The sequence below is a fragment of the Schistocerca gregaria genome, chromosome 1 (genome assembly GCF_023897955.1).
Source record: "Schistocerca gregaria isolate iqSchGreg1 chromosome 1, iqSchGreg1.2, whole genome shotgun sequence".
NCBI lineage: Eukaryota > Metazoa > Arthropoda > Insecta > Orthoptera > Acrididae > Schistocerca > Schistocerca gregaria.
The window spans coordinates 348,633,772-348,658,676 of record NC_064920.1 but is presented as its reverse complement, the minus strand read 5'-3'; the positions used below and the strand labels follow the sequence as shown (position 1 = coordinate 348,658,676).

Below are 24,905 nucleotides of genomic sequence, written 5' to 3'. Positions count from 1 at the left end.
TACCACCCAAATTTTTATGTAGCTAACTTAGAGATAACAGAAATATGGACCACTATCTCTGCTGACAAGACATGCCTGTTTGTCACACAATGGAGTATCACATGGAAATTTATAATACCATAATGTCTTGGTAGGGAGGATGGTGGGAATGTATGTTAGGCTCAAGTAGACAATGCCCCAATAAAATGCTAGGGCTAGGGCTAGGGCACTGTAGCATGGATGAGATAGACTTACAAATCATATTTGTGAACACCGAAGCTACCCTTAATACTATACTTGTCACACAAACTGAGGACAAGTGTGTTCCCTAGCTCACTTTCTTGTTGGAGGAAGACTTACTACATTGTCCCATGGACCTTGGGCTACCAAAAGCAACAGACTTGGTAAGGAAATTTAAGCTTGAGATATCTGAGGACTTCTGGAGGCTCTGGAGTGAAGAGTACTTATTGATCCACCAACAGACTAAAACTGGCAAACCATTGAATGTCTGGATTGGAAATATTGCACTTCTATAGGAAGACGTCCTTTCTTGCCTCATGGGGGACTGGGTAAGATTAAAATAATTACAAACAGGTTAAGATTGGCTACCAAGGTCTGTCATCCTTGTAGCCATAGATTTAAGGGGAGTTATTAAGCCAGCTGCTTAGCCTACTGGAAATTGACCAGGGTGGTGAGGATATGGGAGATTAGTGACACTACTTCATTGTCCTGAATATATTATCATTGCACTTACATTTATGTTATGCCATTGCCGTCATATTGCTATAGCTAAGTTATTAAACACATTGGTTCAAGTGATCAGTCTCTCACTTTATTTTCAACTCATTGGTAACAGTCTTCAAGTCTGATTCTTCAAGCTTGCATGTCAATGTATTTAAATGTCCGCGGTTTTGGGATACCAACAGGAATTAGGTTTTCATTGGTTGTTATGCATGTGAGTATAAAACAAAAATTAAGTGCAGCTTTTATGCTGACACTTCTCAATCTTTCTTGGAGCAATCTAATATTCAGTTTTCTGGGCTTGTAATCAAGTTTATATTACCACCCAACAGTATTATTTATTATTTTTTTTAATTTTTTTTAAGATACTTCACAGCCTTATCTGTTCGTGATATTCATAGTCAGGTAGTACTCTCAGGTGTGAAATGCTTTCACAAGTATTACAACATTTATAAGGCACCAAATGGGTATGAACAGAAGAAATAAATTTAAAAGCATACTTTACTATCTAAATGAAATGTATTCACAGTTTCATATAGGGATAGGGACTACCATCAGCAGTATAATGGAATGATGACAATGAAAATTTGTGCTTTTCACAGGCTGTCACCTTACTACTTGGCTATCCAAGCACAACTGACAGCCAGACCTACACTTCCCTGTCATCAACCTTACGTCTACAACCTGTACTCTTACGTCCATTATGTATATTTCCATCCAGGAAAGACAAATTTACTTTAATGTTGCATGCCCACTGTTAGCAGATAAATATGATATTGGAGTGCCTGTGTTAATCTGAATTACGAAGTAAAGTGCCTGAATGTACAAAGGAACTTTACATTGTAATTTGGATTAACACGGGCACTGCAATATTGTATTTATCTGCCAACATCAGGCAAGTGACTTAAGTAAAATTATCGTGCCTGTATGAGAATGCGCCAATGGCCTTGCCGCAAGGGTAACACCAGTTCCCGTCAGATCACCAAATTTAAGTGCTGTTGGGCTGAGCTACTTGGGCTTGCTTGGATAAGTCACCATCTGGTCTGCCGTGCTTTTGGCAAGTGGGGTGCACTCTACCCTTTTGAGGTAAACTGAGGAGCTACTTGACTGAGAAGTAGCAGCCTGGTCTGAAACTGACATACAACCGGGAGAGCAGTGTACTGACTGACTGCATGCCGACCCCCCCCCCCCCCCCCCCCATATCCGCATCCAGTGACGCCTGTGGGCTGAGGATGACATGGCGGCTGGTCAGTACCATTGGACCTTTGAAGGCCTGTTCAAATGGAGTACAAGAATACACATAATGGATGTATGAGTATAGGTTGTAGGCGCACAGCAGTTTGGGTTTGGCTGTGAATCATGCGCTGATAGCCACATAGACAACCACATTTCATCATACAGCTGATCATAGTTTTCATAACAGCTGTAGTTGCTGCAGTGTCTGTTCCTTTGAATGTGCATTACATTGTAAGTCATGTTAACACAGGTACTGCAATAGCATATTGCTATTTGCAAATCCAAGCTTTCAGAATAAATCAATGTACCATATAATGGTCCATTTTGTGACACACTTTCACTTTTAATTAATAGTCTAACTTTCACTAATATAACACAAATACAATTTCTGTACATACAATTTCTGACTATCTGAACAAGGTAAGCAGCTGACTTTCTTTCTATCAGAATACAAGTCCTACATTACCACGTAAAAGTATAACACTTTATTTGAATGAGGTGATAAATCACTGTCAGTAATAAATACAGCACACATGAGCAGTTTCTGATGCAAGTTAAGAATATTTTAATATATTTCTTTGACTAATTTAATGCCTCAGAAGAATGCACCAATACATTACCAAACATTTCACACATTTTATTTCCACTATCAATTACACACATAACTTTATGCTGTAAAAAGGAAAAGCTTTTTACTGAATACTATTTTGATTTTGCCTTGGAGAGTTTGTCAGCATAATCATTCCACTAGTACTTTGTCTTTTTAAATACAGTACACTCACTTGTTAAATTTCATGCTAGTGACACTTTCTAATGATAACCAGTTTAGCTAATCTGTTCTGTTAACATTTCAACACAATGTTTTACTGTGTAGTGTATTATTTGGGATGTACCAAATAACAGTTCCATCACAGTGTTCTTCATATTCACTGATTTATTCCTTTTGTTTTCAAATAATTAAGCCTGTCAGATATTCAGTTTATTGTACTCATTAATTCCTCTTTGATATTTTTCTAACCAGTGCATTTTTACTATGCACTATCACAACTATTACATGATACTTAACCACTGTTGTTTGCTATGTATGTAAATGACTTAATACTTTGACTTGAGAACTGGATTGTACACTGAGTTAACTCACCAACATTTAGAAGACACAATGGTAATTTTTTCAAATATTTTAAAGGAAATTCTATTTAAAGTGTACGAACATCCTACTAATCTAATCTTACAAAAATTTTCTTTGTTTTTAATTGGATTCAGCACTTATGTACAAAATTCAGGCTTCACATTCATGTATGTTCATAAGACTCTACAAGAACTGTGTAGTAACTGAACCCCCCCAAAAACTAGTTTAGTTTATTTTATTTTAGGTGCACAAAGTCATAATACTAACTCTGAATTCATACAACAGTACAGAAGAGATTCAATAAAGGAAAACGCTGTCTGCCTGTTAAAAATTAAGGTTTTTCTTCATCATCAGGGACACGTCTGTTGCTGCTTCTTCTATCAATCACTGTAGTTTTGCGACGAACTAGTCGAGATGTCACATCATTGCGTCTTAGAGACATCAGAATCTGAACAGAAACAAATTTGTCATTAGCCATTTCAACTGTATTTTAGTAGTATATCAAGTATATGTTTAAACTAAATTAAATGCCTTCAATAATTCCATAGGTAACTTAATAAGTGAAGTGCTTTGAACATGAGGGTAGTTCATTTCCTAAGCGTATAACGATATATTTCTGGAGCCACAAAGGACTTTTTATATAAAAAATGAGTTCCCAACAATACCCAAGTACATATTTATTCTAGTTCTATTAGTCCCCCCCTCCACCACCCACCCACCCACTCTTTTCCGTCCAACTGTCCCTGCCCTCTCTCTGTGTCCACCTGCTCCTACCTCTTCCCTGTATCTCCTCATCTTCCCTTTCTCTATTTCTTCCTCTCCCTCTCTCCATCCATTTCTTCCTCCAATTACCTGTGCCCATCTCATCCTTCCCCCTTTTCTCTTCACATTATCATCTCACCCTACTAGGAGGTTGCTGTTTCTTACTTCCACAGTATTTATTTTCAGACAGTAAGTAATATATACAAAGTATCCATGGGTTTAGCAGGAGCTTTTTATCATGGCTGTCTGCATCTGAACATGTCTTGTAGTTCACATATATTTAATATATTTCACACACTTTGAATAAAATAATTTAAGCTATTAGGCCACATCACTATAAAACACCAAAGAAACTAAATTACCAATGCTTTGATTATCTGCAGCCCTCTTCATGGCAGGTCACTGCTGGATACTGGTGAATGTCTACACTTATATTAATTCTATTTTGGTTACATGGCTGCTGTCACATAATGATATGATGCTACTTAGTAAGTGATTTAGACAAATCTCCCATTGATAGGCAATAACAAATCAGCATCTTGTGTCCAGGTAGTAATTTTTTCCTGCAGCAAAGCACCAAGACCACACAGCCCCTCTCTCAGGGCCATTGTTTGTGCTGTTAAATGCTGCTGGCTGGTGAAAATAAATGGTCCACCAGGCTGGAACCACTGGCAGCTATGCCATAGGTAGCTTTTAGCCATCCTTCCTGATGATGTTGTTAAAGTATTTGATTATTTCAACACCCTCTTATTTTCTGCTGCAACATTCAAGGCTGCTGAGCAAGTTCACACAGTTCTTGAAAACTGATAGAAAGGCCAACTGTTTATTCTTTCCCTGTTATATGTAACATTCATGCTCCTACATTCAAATGCTAATGGATCTTCTGGTTTGACCAATGTAGACTTCACCACAATCACACCAATGTTCATAGAGTCTCTCAGTATGGAGAGCAGCCACAGGATCCTAAGTGGGCCTCAACACATCTCTGATCTTGTGGGCCACTGGCATATGGGTTTAATTCCTCTGCAATGTAGAACCTTGTCTACATGGTTAACATCACTAATCCAGTGAGCTTGGGCTGTCAGCATACATAGCACAGTATTCATCTGTCCTTGACGATTCCTGTAGACCGTCTTAGTTTACTGCTAGGTGTTCTGTACACCTCCACATCCAGAAAAGTAATCTCTCAGTTGTTTTCCATTTGTAGAGTGAAATGTCTGTTCTTATATAAGATGTTTAGGTGCTCATGAAATTTGCATAGTTCTGTTTCCTCGAGCAGTCACATGATGAATGTGCCTTCTACAAAATTGTGCTAGGAGTGTAGGTGCAGTGACATGGAATTTAGCCATTCGAAAGCTTCCATGAATATTTTGGCTGCTACAGGTGAGAGGGAAAGCCCTTTACATTCTGTTTGTCTCATAAAATTTGCCCTGCCAACTAAAAAATGTTGATAAACACAATTGCACCAGAACACAGATGTCTTATGGATTAGCTCCTGCAGGGTGTTTATGGTTTCAGCTGTGGGCACATTGGTAAACAAAAATTTTATGTCAAAGCTAACCATAAGATCCATTAATAGTACTTGCTGTTCCCATATAAGGTGGATGAAATGTTTATACTATGTGTGGCCAACTAGACTGCTCAGTTTGTGGGCCAGATATTTTTGCACTAATATATGGCTAGTTCATCCCATTGACAACCAGTATCCAAGGACAGCTTTCCTTGTGAAACATTTTGACAGTCCATATATTATTGGCAGCTCTGGAATTTTCAACATGAGCCCCCAAGCTACAACAACTGACTCAAACTCTTCAGAGGGGCTTGTGCCTGCCTCAGTGTGTTCTCTGTGGAGTCAGTTTTAAGTACTTTGTATATGGAGTCAAACAGCAACTCATTTATTTTGGCTTCATATAATGTTACGTCCAATACTACTGCAGTATTGCCTTTGTCCACTTAGTCTCTGAAGCAGAATGTCTCACTTGAAGAAAGTCACACTATGTATGCTGCAGGATTCTAACTGTTACTTTTTGGATCTTCTCTGCTTCTACTTGAGGCAGTTTCTAGAGTGACACTTGAATTCCTTGTATAATATCCTCTGTTAGTATGTGCTGGAGCATCACAGAAAAGTTTAAATGCTTCCAGTGCCTCACACAATATATGGAGTATCAAAGGTTCACAATCATGCAGTCTGGTTAGCCACAGGGAGTCTTGTTAAGGATGCATTTCATCCAGCTTATATGTGAACAGCAAGTTCTAGCTACCCATCTTGCACTCAGCTTTGACATAAAACTGTTGTTTACCAATGTGCATTTAGCTGAAACTGTCAACATCCTACAGGAGTAAATATCACCAGACATCCGTGAGCTTGCCCAGTTGTGCTTTTGATCAACATAGTTTAGTTGGCAGTTAAAATTTAATGATCAGACAGAATGGTAATGGGTGTCCCCCTTTCATCTGTATCATCTGACATATTCATGGAAGCTTTTGAACATACTGCTCTAAATCCATTGAGCCCACGCTGTTGCCTGAGGTACATGGACAATACATTCATCGTATGGTCACATGGGGAAGCAGAAGTACCCTGATTTGACAAGAACCCCAACAGCTATGTGAGAACATGCAGTTCACAATGGAAATGTGAAAAAACAGTGATTCCTTTAGTGGATGTGGAGATGTGCAGAAAATCTAGCAGCAAAGTAGGAAATAAGTTCCAAGGGAAACTGATGCACGCCAATGGATACCTGCATGCAGATTTGCATCACTGTCCAGCACAAAATAACACTGTGCTATGTATGCTTACAGCCCAAGCTACCAGATTAGCGACACTAACCATATACAAAATGAATTGAATGAGCTCCAGACAACATTCCATACAAATGTATGTCAGACGTGTAATGAGCTATGAGATACAGCAGATATAGTTGATACACAAGAAACTCTTCCTGTTGTCTTGTTACCCTATTGCCATCATACCTTCTATGAGAGGTGTCAGTGACTGTGTAGGCAAGGTTCTCCATCATGGAGAAGTTAAACCCATATTCCAAAGTGGCCACAAGATGAGAGATCTGTTGAAGCCCCCTAAGAATCTTGTGGATACTTTCCACACTGCAGACATCCAAAAATTTGGGTGTGAATGCAGTGAAGTCTGTGTCAGTGAAACTGGAAAACCTATTTGCACTCCTGAAACTGAGGATGAATGTTACCTATGGCTAAAACAAAACAAAAAGTCAGCTGTAGCATGCACACTACCTAGAATGAGGCCATTCTATCAATTCTCAAGGACCTTGCATGCTCGCTCAACAGTAGTGGAATATGAGAGGCTATTGAAATAATCAAACACTAACACCAAGAACAGGGAGGATGGCTACAAATTACCCATGGGCTGGCTGTCAGTGCCTCCAGCCTGGCAGACCATGTGTGTTTGCCCACCAGCAGCACTACCACCACCACTTGACTCAGGTGTACAGTGGCCATGAGAGAACTGCCTTGAGGCTGTAATGCTTCACTGCAGGAAAGCACTAACCCTTTGACACATGCTGCTGATTTGCTACTGCCAAACAATCACCATTAGGATTTGCCTAGCATCAATTACTAGAGTGACACAAGCAATAGCCTGCCAATAAGCTGTTATCTGCGAATCACCTACTGTATTTGTCTTCCAATCACTCACCAAAGCAGCACAGGCAATAACCTATCATACAAGCATCCTCTACATAACAATCTTTCTTCAAATTGTCCAATGACATCCAACATACATCAAGCTGGTAGCCACCAAATTACCAAAATAGACATTATGTAAGGGAGTGTATTCACCAGTATCTAGCAGTTAGCCACCTTGAACAGGACCACTCCGAGTCTGCTGAAACTTTGAAAGTTTAGTTGCTTTAACATTTTGTAACATGGCCTAATATTCGAAGTTATTTTGTTCAGCATGGCAATGGCTGTAGTAGCTTATAAACTTATAGTTCACATATCTTGATGCACATATTTCACCTCTATCTCCAACCAAATTTGTGCTGCAGTTTCATTTTCAGGCAATGCCATATTTATGACGACATATCTCCTGAACTGTGTGTCATACAATGACACAGACAGAGGTGACAAAAGTCACTGGATACCTCATAATGCGATGTCAGACCACCTTTTGCCCAACAGAGTGCAGAAACTCAGCAAGGTATGGACTCAACAAAACATTGCAAGTCCCCTGCAGAAATACTGAGCCCTGCTGCCTCTGTAGCCATCCATAACTGTGAAAGTGCTTCCAGTGTAGGATTTTGTGCACGAACAAACCTCTTCATTATGCCCCATAATTGTTCAGTGGAATTCATGTCAAGCAACATGGGTGGCCAAACCATTCACTAAAATTGCCCAGAATGTTCTTCAAACCAGTCACAAACAATTGTGCCTCATGGCATGGTGCACTGTCAACCATAAAAATTCCACTGTTTGGGAACATGAAGGCAATGAACGAGTAAGTGGCCTCCAAGTACTCCAACATACCCAGGACCCAGGACCCAGGACCCAGGCCTTACTATGTAAACACAGCCCACGCCATTATAGAGCGACCACCAGCTTGCACAGTACTTTTTTTTGACAACTTGGGTCCCTAACTTTGTGGGGTCTGTGCCATACTTTAACTCTACTGTCAGCTTTTATCAACTGAAATTGGGACTCATCTTACCAGGCCACAGTTTTCCAGTAATTTAGGATCCAACTGATATGGTCATGAGCCCAGGAGATGCACTGTGGGTAATGTTGTACTGTTAGCAAAGGTAATATTGTAGGACTTCTACTGCCATAGCCCATTAATGCCAAATTTTGCCACACTTTCCTAACGGATGTGTGTACATACTTCCCTCATTGATATCTGTGTTATTTTGTGCTGTGTTGGTTGTCTGTTAGTACTGTCAACTCTACGTGAATGCCACAGCTCTTTGGTGTTAAGTGAAAACGATTAGCCACTGTGTTGCCTGTGGCGAGAGGCAAGGCCTGAAATTTGGTAGTCTTGGCACCGTCTTGACACTGAGGATCTCGGAATACTGAATTCCCAAACTATGACTTGAGCATCTAGCTCCAACTACCATTCCATATTCAAAGCCTCTTAATTTACATCATGTGGCCATAATGGCATCAGAAACATGTTCACATGGATGACCTGAGTACAAATGAGAGCTCCACCAGTGTACTGGCCCTGTATACCTAGTGTACACGATGCTACCGCCATCTGTGTATGTGCACATTCATGTTGCTATCCCACGACTTCTGTCACCTCAGCGTAATTTTGTCGGACATCCAGTGGTATAAGCAGATATTGCCTCCGAAGTGTGGCATTAACAGAATTAATAATAAAGATGTCATTTTTCCTTTCATCATTTAGTGTTGTAAGCAAAGAAAAGTCTGAAAAGTTTGACTTTATGTGTGAAGTTTGTTGCAACTCATCACGCGCTCTCATTGTTCAATACTGGATGAATTTTAATGTGGCTATTTGCACAATGTGAGCCACCCTTTGTTTTCATGTCCACCCATCCACCCTTTGAGATGGTTCTTACCCCCAGAGTGGGTTCCTTCCACAGGAAGTGATGTATGCAGCAAACACACACAAACACACACACACACACACACACACACACACACACACACACACACACACACATAAAATTTTGTGTGTGTGTTTGTGTTTTTTTTTATTGCGCCTGTCTACCAACACTTTCCTGCTTGGTAAGTCTTGGAATCTTTGTTTTTAATATATTTTTCCCATGTGGAAGTTTCTTTCCATTTTAGACTTTTTGAAAAGGTAAACTTTTTTAGGCAACAAAAATGTCACAGGTGCATCATTTCTCCACTAGGAGTTTCTGAAGGTTTTGACACTAGTCATGTTCAAAGATGGTGTTCAAACTACTATGTTATGAACATTGTTAGATCACTAGTGTCAAATTAGTGATGGACCCTTGTGGGAAAACAGTGCACTTTTGACATATTTGTCACACAAAAACACACTAAAATTTTGCCCACACCATTATTGTTACATCTTGTATATGTGAAACACAGATAGCAGAAGGACCTCTTGTTGAAGTAAAATTTTCAGTACAAGCAAAAATGTTTAACACACATACCTTCACTTTTTATATACTTTAATAATTTAATTCAGTCTGCACATGTTCATATCTATTTGAAAGTTGTTTGAATCTAACAGGAGTCAATAATATCACTAAAAGTATGTTCTGAAAACAGACCTCTTGTCATTATGGGGAAATAATGTTGGCCCAACAAGAGGCCCCTTTTCTGAATCTCTCAGCTGTGTAAGGAGTGTTTCATGAAATAATATCTACTAAATTTTATAGAGATTTTAAGAAGCTCAGATTAGTTTTACATTAAACAACATTTTGTGAGTATAATAATACCAAAAAAGACTAGTGGTCCCTTTCTACATGACAGTTGTCAATGTCTATGCATGTTACCAATTTGCAGCTGGCGGCCTTATAAACACTAAATGACAGCTGATATTACTGTAGCAACAAAAATCTACACCTGCAACACACATTAACTGTGCTGTTGCCACTAGAAATGTAAAATGTGAAATGTGAAGTTGCCATGAATACCGAGAAGTGGCTAGGTCTCTGTAAGAAAAGTAATAATAATAAAGTACCTCAGACAACTAATTAAATTCAGTTTCAGTTTATCTTTAGCTAATAGGGTAGTGTTCTTAGCAAAACTTTATGCACTGCATCTGTCCCAAAGAAAATGGATGTGAAGGGTTTTCTGATGCAGTAATTCCAGCAGGGATGGCCAGACAACAAAAAAGTTCTCTCTTCAAAAACATCAGGACCTATTGCAAAGAGACATTCTGTGTCCAAGTACAACCAGAACCAGAAATACAAATCGGTGACAATGAGGATCCGGACATAGAAACTGATTAGCCGGATATTCCAGAATAAAAGAAGGCTCAAAAATATTTTAGAAGTAGAAAATCAAATCCTTTGATGACTATAAACATGGACCTCAAGTAATCTATTTTGGAGGTTTTATAAATTAAAAATTTTGGTCCCATAAATGGGTCAGAATGAAAATTTGATCTAAAAGTTGCCATGACAGTGCAAAAATAGCAATATTTTGCCAAAAATGAGATGTGCCGGGTACAGTAATATTCTCAATTTTAAAATCTGTGTACTGTAATTTGCCGTAGGTCTGAAGGGGTTAACTGCTAATGTGTAATGTTAACTTAAAAACATCTGCACCATTTGGCAATGGATATTTTGAGGTAATGTACATATGTAGAATTTATTTCTTGAACATGCCAAAATAAACAATGGTAATTAAGTGAAACTTTAAAACATACTATCTCAAAACACCTATTTCCACCATCAATATTCAATCTATTGTAATTCACTTAAATATAGAGACAGATTTTTTTTTTTTTTTTTTTTTTTTTCCCTTTCTTCAGATTGTTCCGAGTTTAATGCTGAACATAAGAATTACAATACCTCAAAATCCAAAGTGTTTTATGAGAGGCCCCTTTCCACTTTCTGTGTCACATATACAGTTCACTAAACCTTTTTAGGAGTTTGTCCATTCATTCACTTTCATATGTTATAATTGCAAAGTATTCAGAAACAGTGTTCCTAACTAATAATCTTGTTATTAACTCATTTAAGATGCCCGTGATTTCTTATCTTAAATATACTCTGTATGACAATATCAACAACCTGTAATGAAGCAAACTGGGATCTCTTTACTTCCTCTCTTGTTTTGCCATCTGCCGCCTTAAATTCATTTTATTTTCATTTTTGCCTAATTACCATTAACATGCATGAGTATAACCTGCATTTCCATAAAAGAGAAAGTTTGGCCCTCAGTCTTAAGGAATATAGCACCAGGTCTAATTTTGTGCTTAGTTTTGTGTATGTAATAATCCCCTAATTTATTTTGACCATTTATAGTTAATATCTTTTGCTACAGATCATTTAAGTGTAATCAGTAGTTGTTTCATGACTTAAATTAGTGTGTTAGTAACAAATTTCTGGTATTTCATGAAACACTGTTTAACTATAACATTTTTTTTCCTCTTTTTCTGGAAAAGATTACTCCCATGCTCTCCAGTGGGACATACTAACATCATCTTTCCGAGTTTGGCCTCTCACTCATTATGGAGGAATGCTGACTAAATTTTCCAAACATGTAAAAGGGAATTTGTGGTACACAAACTGGAAACCCAAAATTGTCATTGTGGTCCTGGTGTCATCTGATAGTGTGTTGTGTTACATTATGAAATAATGTCTGTGAAGTCATTAGTATAAATAAATTAATTAACAGTGTAGCACTAGCTATTTACATTATTAAATAACCTTTACAAAACCAAATGAGGTTGTGCTGTTTTAAAAGCATGAATCAGGGTGATGGACACTCCAAACTCCATTTGACTATTCCGATTTAGTTTCTCTCTAGTGTGTGTAAATTACTTCACGAAAATGCCAAGACGGTTCCTGCTATGAGTTCATGGTGAACTGCCAGGCCAGTCCTTGTAAAATTGTATCTGCAAGTATGTGAATGTTAATATAAAATTTCTTTTTCTATAAACTGTGCACTTTCACTATTGCTGCTGCTGTTACTACTACTACTACTGCTACTGCTAGACCTACTATGTTTATTAGAAGCATAGTTTTCATAACGCTGTAGAGATAACCAAAAGCACTCTAAGATAGTTTCATTCCTCTGCTCATTTCTCTTCCTGGTATGCACTCATTATATTCAACTACCCTAATTATGAGTACACTTGTTGGTTCTATGATTTTATTCAAAAATAGTACAATTTTCTTTTTTAATATTGCTTATTATTTTAGTTTGGTTTTAATTTACTATCATGCCTATTTTCAAGCTTGCTGTATTAAATCTTGCCATTATTTTTATGTTTAGGCCAATTGCATTAGAGCTACACAGCATAATGTTTATTTATTTACTTGTCCATAAAAAGCTTTTGCCAGTACTTATACTGCACACAAGGTATTGGACAGAAAATTCTTTTACATTTTGATATAAAATTTGCAGTTGTTTTTCATGGTTCTGTGTGGCCCACTATAAATTCCACTCTTTTACGAAGCCCTTCATCCCAGGGCTGCATTTGCACCAACATCCTCAGTTGTTTGCTGCATGTATTCCAATCTGTCATCCACTACCATTTTTACTATCTTGAAGCCCTCTCTAGTACCATGGAAGTTATTTCAGGACCTCTTAATACATCATATCATCTGTCCCTTCTTGCCCATGTTTTGTTCATGTTTCTTTCCTTGCCAGTTCTACAGAAAACCACCCATTTCTTATCTTACTAGTCTACCTCAATTTTAAGATCATTCTACAGTAGCATATCTCAAATGGTTCAGTTATCTTCCTTTACATTTTTCTCAGTGTCAGTGATCTACTACCATAGAGTGCTGTGTTCCAGGCCTACACTTTCAGAAATTTCTTTCTCAAATTAAGAATTACATTTAATATGTACAGTTATTTTGCCCAATAATGCCTTTTTTGCTTGCACTAGTCTACTTTCATCTCGTTCTTGTTACATCCATCTCATGTTTTGCTTCCAACAAGATAAACTCCCCATTGTAACACCCCCACCCCAATCAGATTTTGTGATAAGATGGCCCATTGCATAGCCTGTCAAAAACACAGATCAAGCACAAAAACAGAAAGATTTTGTACTGAACTGTGAAAATAGAAGCAGAATCAAAATAACCAATGTATAGCATGACAACTGTCAAGACTACAAAAGGAGATAACATTAATGATCAGATGGAAAGTTTATAATTTTTTGGAAAAAAAAATAAAAAAGGATATGGGACATGAGGGATGTTTCAACTCAGATCTCCCACTTCACATTGTAACACTCCAACAACTCAACCATGATACTTACACATTCCTCAATGTTGCACATCTTGAGCTTTGACCATTCATTGTTTCTATTTTGCTTCTTTCACAGTTTCATATACTTTCTTGCTGTTTTCATGCTTGATCTGTGTTCAGATGATGAGGAGATGTTGCTTGTAATCAGACGAGAGATGTTTAATCATCTGACTGTGGATACAGTCTGGCCCAGGAGCTCTGTTGGGGCAATGTGCTAGGGCGCTGAGGAGCTCCCACTCAGTAAATGGGGCATTACAGGGTTTACTGTGGTGTGTAGTTAACGAGAGGACTTTCTTTCCATCTGCCGTTTGTGGCTGCACAAGGCTAGGGGGTAGTTCTCTGATGCAGAGGCTCAAGCATAGTGCTCAACAAAGTGCTCGGCAATCATGTTTGCACAAGTAGATAACATGCCATTGATTTTAATGCCAGGGACACCTGTTGGTGTCTGGTACCAAAAAAGATGTGATCTTTCATGCAGACTTGGGAAGGTAACATATGGCATCCAATGGTCGACACATACCTCTCCCAACCCTCCTGTTTCCGTCATTTTATAAGCTGGCAAATGTGGGTACAGAGCCCCTTAGAAAATATTAGATTCTCTAGGGACGGTGTCGCTTATGTCACTGTAGAGCTTGCTGATGCTTTTTAATTGCCTCAGCAACTTCCGGCAACCACCCAGGGATTGTTTTTCGCCAGGGGCTCCCTAAAGAACAAGGAATCACGTTTTCCACCGCAGAAACTATCATTGTAGTGATCTGCTCAACCACAACATCGATGGTACCATGTGGGGGAGATTCAGTATTGGCAGCAGAGGTGAAGCTTCCCAATCTGCCTTCTTTAAAGTCCATCTCAGTAGGCATCTGTGGGCATGATGCCAGGGGAGTGACAGGAAGATGGGGAAGTGGTCACTACCACACAGGTCATCATGTGCTCTCCAGTGGATAGATGTGAGAAGGCCAGGACTGCAAACCAAGAGATCAATGGCCGAATATGTGTCCTGTGCCACACTGAAATGTGGGGGGGGGGGGGGGGGGCACCTGTATTTAAGAGGCAGTTATGACAGTAAATTTTTGACCTCCCCACCTCAGCCACTAAGCCTGGTGCCACCCCACAAGGGGTTAAGAGGATTAAAATATTCCAATAGTAGGAAAGGTTTAGGGAGTTGATCAATCGGTGCAGCCAATATGCTCAGGGGTACTGCATCATCTGGAGGAAGATATACAGTGCACACAGTTATTTCCTGTGCCGCCCTTATCCTGACAGCCACAGCTTCAAGAGGGGTTTGAAGGGGCACAGGTTCACTATATACTGAGTTCAGAGCCACAAACTCCACCTGGCACTATTACAGTCACTATGGTTCCTGCAATATCCCTTATAGCCACAGCTGGCAGGGGTCCACATTGGCGGGAACCAGGTTTCCTGGACGGCAATGCAGAAAGTAGGTGTAAAGCTTAACAGTTGCCATAGCTCAGCCAGGTGGTGGAAAAAATGCCACAATTCCACTGGAGGATTACGTGATCATGAGAATGGGAAGGCATGAAACACTCAGTGAGGCAGTATATGCCTCATGGTCACCTGCTGCGACCAGATGAGTACCTGTGCAATAATGTCCATTGTGTCTGAGGGCCCAGCAAGATCTAGGTCCTCAGCAGACACCAGAATCTCCACCTCATCCTCAGACACATAGCTTCTAGGTAGTGGTGGTGTGGGTGCCACCACAGTGCCTTGGTTTATGTGGGTCTTTTTCTTTGTAGGTTTCTCTCACTGCTCCTTAGGTTTGTCTGGTTGGGAGGGCTTCACTGATTCAGTTTCAGGGACTGAGGAGGACTGAAGCCCTATGACCAGCTACCTGTGGTTGCTTCAGCCACTGGCAGGTATCAGCTTTGCCACTGGTAGGAACCTGGGAAGGGAGTGGCCCAACATGGGATCTCTTCCTGGCGAGAGGAGCTGAATAAGACTTAAAGCTTCTCTTCTCCAGCTGAGAAGTAGGGACTGACATCCCCAATCATTGGGGTGGGGGGGGGGGGTGATCCTGAAGTATGTTGTGCAGAACTAACAGGGAGGTAAGTACCCCCCACCATAAAGGGGGCAGACAGAGTCTGACAGCTCAGAACCAAATATACACAGTAGAACACAAGATGGTAGAAATGTTGTCACAGCAGCAACGTAGGTTGACGTCATATGCACAGGATGTTTCCTCTCATATTTTCTCTTAGTTTCAGTACAGGTCAGTTGGTCCAGGGTCTTTTATTCCATTATTTTTCTTTCTTCCTCTGTATATGACACAGATGGGAGGTGGGGCACAGGGAGTATTGGGATATGAAGAATGTCCACAATCCCAATAGGCGATGCTGGAAGTACAGCAGTAAGACATATGTCCGTACTTCCAGCACTTAAAGCACCACAATGGGGGGGGAGGTGAGATATATAGCTTTATGCCACAGTGGTAGACCTGTCAGCAGTTGACCTTCTTGTGTTATATGTCACCCTCAAAGGCCAAGATGAAGGCACCGGTGGCAATCTGATTATCCCTTGGACCCTGGTGGATGTGCCAGACAAAATGGACACCTCGCCACTCTAAATTGGCATGCAGATCATCGTCAGACCTCAAAAGAAGATGCCTGTGAAATATGGTACTCTGCACTGTAATTAAGCTTTTATGGGGTGTGATGGAAACAAACATCCCCCAGTCTGTCACAGGTTAGTAGTGCCTGTGACTGGGAAGAGGATGCTGTTTTGATCAAGACTGACCCTGACCACATTTTGGACAAGCCCTCCACCTCCCCAAACTTACACACGAGGTACTGGGATGAATAAGCTTCGCTGCCACCCTTAGGCTGGCTTCCTCCCATGGTGTGGCAAGGAGGGTTGGGATTTGGGGTCATATTTCTTAGCACTGAAGTTAGATCTTGACTGCTTATAAACTACTGGGTAGATCTTGACTCCTTAGAAACTGCTGGTGTTTAACCACTAGCAAGAAATGACTTACTACACTTCATGGCAGTCATCCACCCTGATGCCCTCCACTCCGACCAGGGCCCTCCCCACTGGCACCACCCAGGCACAGGAAAGGCCACCTGGCAGAATGGCCATTGCCTGGAGTCCCAATGCCCCAGGACGACGACCATCTACTCCTTGGCATACATGGGGAGTTAACAGTGCAGGCATCAGCAGAGTGATCCCTGTATATCAGGGGGCTACAACCAACAGGGTACATGGCAGCCCCACCACAGTGGATTGGCTACCATGATAGATATCCGACACATCGAGCCAATATGTCCATTATAGTTGGCAGTGCAGAAAGCGATACTGTACAGAGGATGGAGGAAACTGCACCCAGGTGGGTGACCTCACCCGAGTGCAGATCCACATCAATGAAGGATGCAAGAGGTCTCAGCACATGATTGACACTATGCACCATGTAAGATGCCCTTCCCCAATTGGCTTGCTCTTCGGGAAAGTTTTGAAAAATGGAGGTCAAACCCTACACCTCTTACAACAGACAGGAATACCTCGGGCCTATTCTAACCCCCACACCCACAAGGGGGTGGGAGTGGGAGTGGGTGAGAAGGCTGTGGCCAAAAGCTTGTGTGTAAGTGTCATAACTGTGCCTGCCTGCATTGTAGCGTCTTGTCTGTGGAGTGGTATCAACTTACTTTTTCCTACATAAGAAATTACTGTTTCCATTTGTTTGTTGTTTTGTAAATTTACAAGTCATTTTTACTATATTGAGGAATGTTCTTTTATGCATAGTTCATTTATTTTGATTTTTTATACAACAGTGTAACATTTTAAAATATCATTGGCAATGCAGTTTTAAATTGTGATTAAAACATAACTGGAGACATACGTCCAGGAAGGTACCTGTCAGCATACCATCAAAAGAAACTAAGAGACAACCTGTTAACAGAGGTAACTAAGAAACAGATCTATTACAACCAACCAGTAATTCATAAAATTGTGTTTTTAAGTTCTTTCATTACACGAATTGAATCATGTGATGCCTTCAGGATGGCAGGAATTAAGGTAGTTTATTTTGAGAAGCCAGATGAAGTATCAGTTATGTTACAAGAGAAATGTGATTACACAGTAATGAGTAAGTGATCATCATGAAACATTTAATCATCTTCCCAGAACAACACGCAATAGAAGTGTGTGGCTGGATTCATTCCTTTATTCATAAATGTCGAAGGATTTCATAACACCAGGTGTTACCCATTGTTCTGCTACACGATCTCACAGTTACGCATGTTATCTTATTTTGTCTTTACTAGAAATAATGTGAACCTTCAAGATTTGATTAGCATTTTCTGAATTTGTTGATGTGAAAGTATCTTATCTTATTCATACGGGCTTGTATAACTGTTCTAAATATAATACTGGATTATGCAAAATAAATAGAGTAACTTACTGATCGATCACCAGCTGCCACACCTTTCATTTCTGAAAATGAATAGGTTTTTTTCAGTATGTGGAGAAAGTGTAGTGATATGTTATGAAAGTCTAACAAGACAAAAAAGGTTGAATAATCTTCATACTTCTCACAGTTTCACGCCTTTGGTTTCGAGTTAGTGGTATCTCTTCTTCACTGTCAGAATCACCCCTAGAAATTAATTGCACATTTATTACGTACATTATGAACTGAAACACTTTACACTAATTTTTTACATTACAGCTTTCAGAACTTATCACTCTCCTAATAGCTAAAACACCCCCAAGTTAACGACAAGGGGAAGAATAGAGTGGATTTGGAAAGGAGGAAAGCTGTTTGATCATGGTAACTAGAGGAAAATGAAATGGGGAAATTTGTATAACCAACTGTGTTTAAACTACATTTTCCACTTATATATGATTGATAAGTCTTTCTCTTGGGCCTTTTACAAATCTGGACCACATAGGACTAATGGTTAGGAGCAGGAGTAGCATACAGACAAAGAAGTACCGTATGCTCAAAGCCTTGGTAGTGCTGCCCCCTGTCAAAAGTGATACTGTGTGAAAGGGCAGAGGCTGTTCTTTCATATTTACTCAGCGTGTGTGAATAGATTAGTATAGTAATGACCCAGCTGTCTAGAGTATGACATGTCTGAAGTCCTTCATAAGACTGGGAGAGGGAGTGCTTAGCACTGCAGTTGCAACAATAATGATCACCAAGGCTGCAGGGGAGAGAGACGAGTGGTAGGTATGAACATGGACATATTGTTGCTCGTTAGTTTAATATGAACATAGGGTGTAATGGAACTATCTGAAGTGAATGCTGATGACCATGAAGGTGTCTCACTAAGCAGAAGAGGACCAAATAAAATTTGAGAGAATATGTTGATGATTTGGCAGAATGAAGGTGTATTATCTTGGCTATGTATCCACCTAGTTAATCTAAATCAGATTACGAATCTAGCATTTAAAAATGTTATTTTCCAACTTTGCTGTTACACTATCAGCGTAATTTACATCACATGACAGCTAATTTTGGCAGTGTACCATATTCAAGTGCTTCCACTATTCTTTTTAATTTAATATGATTATACTGTGTAGTTGTATACACTACAGTGCTGAATCAGCCCATGTAGAGCAATAATCTACGAGATATGTAATGATTTTATCTGTTTACCTACTATTACTACTTTTTAATCATTGACAATTTCAGAACATTGTTCTCACTGGAGTCAGCTATGACAGCAATTGTATATTTAAATGACAAATGCATGTTTGTATATGCAAACACCTGGTGATGGTGTAAAATTATGATTATATGAGAAGCATCCAACTATGCCACATTGCTGAAATCAATTGGTCATATAGTATAAATGATGGCATAACAGCCAAGATGGAAAAGTTAATTTCCTTTCAATGAATCTGTATCTGTGGTAAGCAATATGGAAAGACTTTAGGATTTTGGATAGTTTGAAAGAGTTCCTCCACATAGCACACACACATGCTGGAATATAAAACCTAGTATGACAGGTTTCATAGCTCTGACTTTCTAATAAATTACTTGTGAGTGCATTATTTCATTAAAACGTATAAAATTCATTCGTTCATTGAGGATACTGTTGTGGAATTCTTCTAAAGAAACTAATATTTTTTTGGAAAACCAAAGAGAATTTCAAAATAATTAAAATGCTATGTGACAATGATCCAATGCCACAAGAAACAGCAAGATTCATTTTTAACAATCTACATTTAGCAGGAAATGTTACTGATAGTGAAACTATCATTTAACACCATGATAGTCAACTTTTTTCTAGCATTCTTCTGTGTTTTTCCACCTACATTCAAATGTCAAGGAAGAAAAACAGAATGAGATATTTCAAGTCTGAAGTACACACTAACTCAGATTCTGTTATATTCTCAGATGAAAAATGACAATATTTTGATATACATTAGTTTTTCAAGAAATACCCATTTCAATTTAGTTTCTTGCTCAACCTCTGTTGCAAAGGCCATTGTTACCTTGACAGTGACCATTATAACAACTTCTGTTATAACAAACGCTAAACTGATGGTTCAGTGTGATAAAATCTGCAAAAAATTCAGTGTGATAAAATCTGCAAAAAATCTTTGGCAATATTTTTATTCTCAGCACATCCGAATGTAACTATTTTCACAATCCACTATAGTGTTTTATCAGTTAAAATTTTGCCAGTATAACTATCCAATAATTTACAAATTTCTACTATATTTACTCTTGGTACCCTAGATTTTTTTTTTTTTTTACAGTAGCAGTACATAAACTGTTGAAATGTGTGTTATCAAAATTGAAAACAAGCACATTTGTGGAAATTTAGGTAGTAACCTCCACAAAAAGTATTAGTTTTTTCCATTAATGTCCTTTGTTTAGCTTGATGAAACTATTTTTAGGATAAAAGAAATCTGTCTTGTGATTAAAATAAAAATATGTCATGTAGACAAATGGATCCAAACAGACTTACCTATTAAAGTGTTTCCTTTCATTCTTATTAGCTAATTGATGTCCATAGTGATCTCTTTTAAAAGATGGGTAAAATACCACCAAATGCTTCTGATAAAATTTATTATTATCTATAGGAGAGTAAATACTTTTGTAATTCCAATGAACATTTACACTGGGAGAATCTTCCAGGTTTGTTGCTTAAGTTAAAGCAAAGTACGAAACAGATTTAACTTGAGTGGAATTTTGCCAGCTTAATAATTATCTATTTCACTATAATTAGATGAGTTCATTATTTCACAATGGCAACTTTCCTGTTTCCAGATCATTTGCTCAATTTATCTTGTATCTGAAATGAAGTCTTTGACGAGAGTCCTGTTGTATAAAACATTCTCTGACTTCTTGTTCCATCAATTCAATTCAGGGTAAAACCTCAAGCTTTTGATAATCACCTCCATTTTCTTCAGGAGCAACTGATCATCAGAACTGCTTCTGCAGTGATCTTATGTAGCCCAAAGAAGGCTTCTGATTAGTCAGTAATTACGTCATGTTGTTGAAGATGATATCAATGTCTGCACTGGTGGCACCTCCACTCCTGCCATAGCATAAACATTCTGATGAACGTATCTGGCTCTTCTCTGCATTGAGAGCTTGCTTCCATGCACCACTAAGATTATATCCACTGTCAGACATTCTTAGTAGTAGTAGCATTAGAAGTAGTATTAGTAGTAGTAGTAGTAGTAGTAGTAGTAGTAGTAGTAGTTTATTCATCCAGTGACATTGTACATTGTATGGATTTCACCAAAGAACATAGTATAACGAAAAAATAAGATAAGGGTGTACAGTTTCCTACAGAATACAATGACTCGTTGTACCCATCAATATTTCTGGGCAATACTTTGATTACTGTAGTAATATAAAAGTTTGAGAAGCATCTTTTACATGAAATCCATTAGAAGTAAATAACTGATTTAACACTTTTGTTAAGAAAAATTAACACTGAGGCTGTGGCAAGCATTTGATTTATAGTACTATAAACATATAGTAAATTAATGTAGTTACTTGCTACAAGGTTACTGCTGATATTCATTTATGCTATAATGGCAGTTGGTCATTAAGAATTTGAATATTGCTTCCTTGAATGTAGACAACGTTTTTATTTCTTTTAGCAGTATAAAGTTAGATCTGAAACATACAACCTAAATATCAAGAAACATTTTGAATCATGTGCCATAGAGCTAAAATCTGAGGAGAAGCATAAAAAACTAATTGTCATATCAAAATACAGGTCACCACTAGGTGACAACCATATTTCTCAAAAATTTGGAAGCAGTGCTGAATATTTTCTACAACAATGAAGTGAACTTATTACTATTGGGGGATTTTAACAACAACCTGTTAATTGAAAATGAAAGAAAGAGACAGCTTCTGAGTATGCTAAACAGCTTTCACATGAAACCACTCTTCACAGACCCCACTAGAACAACAGAGTCCTCTTGATCCCTATTAGTCAATACATTTACAAATATCAAAAATGGTCTTACTGAGGCACAAAACGTAAACTTAGGTCTTTCAGACCACAACATAGTAGTAACATGCATAAATTCTTCTGTACCTGAGATGGTTAAATACAAGTGGGAATATAAAAGAAACCTCTACCCAGAAAAGGTTAATATTTTTATTCAGTCGTTAGCAAAACAAACCTGGGAAGATGTATACTCAAAATCATCACCTGATGAATCATTCAGTGCATTTTATAATACTTTCATATCCATATTTGAGATGTGTTTTCCAAAATAACTGACAAGAATTAATGGCATGCCAAGAAACAGCAGCCACTGGGTAACACCTGCTATCAGAGTATCCAGTCAAAAGCTAAAACTTCTAAATCAACTGAGAAAAAGACAGCCAAGATGAACACTTTGCAGATTATGTTAAGACATAAGAAAATTTATAAGAAAGTAATTAAAATGGCAGAGACAATGCACAATAATCATAGGGACAGCAACCAAGTCAAAAGCAATATGGAATATAGTAAAAAAGGAAACAAAAAGCAAGATGACATTGTATTAAAAGATGATCATGGTGTGTTACTCAGAAAAGGTACTCTATCAAATTACATAAATTACTATTTCATAAACACTCCAGTCAATCTGGGTAAAAATGTTGCTAGAAATAGTAGTACCACAGTTCAAGGAGAGCAAATTGGTAATTCAATATTGCTATGTCCCACAAATAAGTTAGAAGTTCTTAAGATAAAAACAATGAAGAATAAAATGTAATCTGGGATTGATGAGGTACTAGGTTCAGTCATAATTAAATGTGTTAGTGTCATAGCAGAACCACTCTCGAATACCATAAACATATAATTAACAGAAGGGATGTTCCAAGAAAGAAAAAATTTCAAAAATAAAACCATTGTATAAAAAGGGTAATATACATGAAGTGGGAAACTATAGACCAATAGCTTTGTTATCTGTATTGTAAAAAATTATTAAGACTGTCACAGAAACTATAATTACAAATTACCTCAAAAAATTCAAAGGCACAAGTACAGAAACAGCAATTACCAATTCATCAAAAATATTGTAATAGGACTTGACAGAAATAAAAGTACAATAGGAATAAACCTGAACTTATTGAAGGGATTTGATACTATTGATCATGATATCTTAATAGACAAACTAGAAGCTATAGGTATACGAGGAGTTGCGTTAAAATGGTTTCAGTCATATCTCCGCAATAGAAAACAGGTAGTAGAAATTACCTCTGCAAACTATATATATATATATTAAAAACAAAGATTCCAAGACTTACCAAGCGGGAAAGCGCCGGCAGACAGGCACATGAACAAAACACACAAACACACACACAGAATTACGAGCTTTCGCAACTGGCAGTTGCTTCGTCAGGAAAGAGGGAAGGAGAGGGAAAAATGAAAGGATGTGGGTTTTAAGGGAGAGGGTAAGGAGTCATTCCAATCCCGGTAGCGGAAAGACTTCCCTTGGGGAAAAAAAGGACAGGTGTACACTTGCACACACACACACACACACATCCACCCGCACATACACAGACACAAGCAGACATATATGCTGCTTGTGTCTGTGTATGTGCGGGTGGATGTGTGTGTGTGTGTGTGTGCAAGTGTACACCTGTCCTTTTTTTCCCCAAGGGAAGTCTTTCCGCTACCGGGATTGGAATGACTCCTTACCCTCTCCCTTAAAACCCACATCCTTTCATTTTTCCCTCTCCTTCCCTCTTTCCTGACGAAGCAACTGCCAGTTGCGAAAGCTCGTAATTCTGTGTGTGTGTTTGTGTGTTTTGTTCATGTGCCTGTCTGCCGGCGCTTTCCCGCTTGGTAAGTCTTGGAATCTTTGTTTTTAATATATTTTTCCCATGTGGAAGTCTCTTTCTGTTTTATATATATATATATATATATATATATATATATATATATATATATATATATATATATATATATATATATATATATATATATTCTCAAGATCCCAGTCAATAGTATGTACGTAACTGTTTGCTGATTACAAATGTTAGGGTCTTGCCAACATCTGCAATCACAGTTTTTGAATACATACAAAACCAGTTTGAACTGAACAGGCTGACCCTAAATATTTCAAAAACCTATGTGCATTACAGGAAAACAATTATGTCAGCCTCAAAACTCAAAATAAACAAATTGAAAGGGTAGCTGCTACAAAATTTAGATGTGCAAATTGATGAAAATTTAGACTGGAAAGCCACCATTCTCTACCTCACTAACAAGTTAAGCTCTACTTGCTTCGCATTACACATGATTGGTATTGTGTGTTGTAGAGACTGTAGCAGAACTGTTTACTTTGTTTACACCCATTCTGCTATCACCTATGGCCTAACCCTCTGGGGTCATAATAAAGCAAACATGAAAACCATCTTCACCCTACAAAAACAAGCTGTTGGAATAATTTCAAGCAGTAGAAGGCTAAAACCTTCCAAACAATTATTTCAACACATAAATATTCTACCCCTACCATGACTCTGTATAAAAAAAAGTGTTGTTAATATAAAAATGCACATTGAGAATTATAAAAACAACTCAGATGTTCATTCCTACAATACAAGAATGCGCAATGACATTCACATAAGAAGAGTAAACAAGTCTAACACAAAAACAAACCAACACTCAGGGTTCTGTATTTCTACAGCCTCTTCCATTATGGAATCCCGGTAAACAGTATTTTTAGTTTGCTTGTGACACTG

General features: G+C 38.4%; 1 protein-coding gene across 2 annotated transcripts in view; it reads right to left on the bottom strand.

The window, feature by feature from the left end:
- Positions 1 to 789: 789 nt before the first annotated feature.
- Positions 790 to 24,905, bottom strand: part of LOC126345189 (uncharacterized) — a 78,170-nt gene continuing 54,054 nt past the window's right edge. Inside the window, exons 3-5 of one of the 2 annotated variants that reach the window (XR_007565164.1) lie at positions 18,280 to 18,344; positions 18,153 to 18,184; positions 790 to 3,533 (exon numbers count right to left, since the gene is read on the bottom strand). Coding sequence is in view for 1 of the 2 variants with exons in the window: in XM_050002082.1 (XP_049858039.1) it covers positions 3,417 to 3,533; positions 18,153 to 18,184; positions 18,280 to 18,344 (214 nt within the window). In the remaining variant the exon portion in view is untranslated. The remainder of the gene's footprint in view (positions 3,534 to 18,152; positions 18,185 to 18,279; positions 18,345 to 24,905) is intronic. The other variant, XM_050002082.1, reaches the window with a different exon arrangement.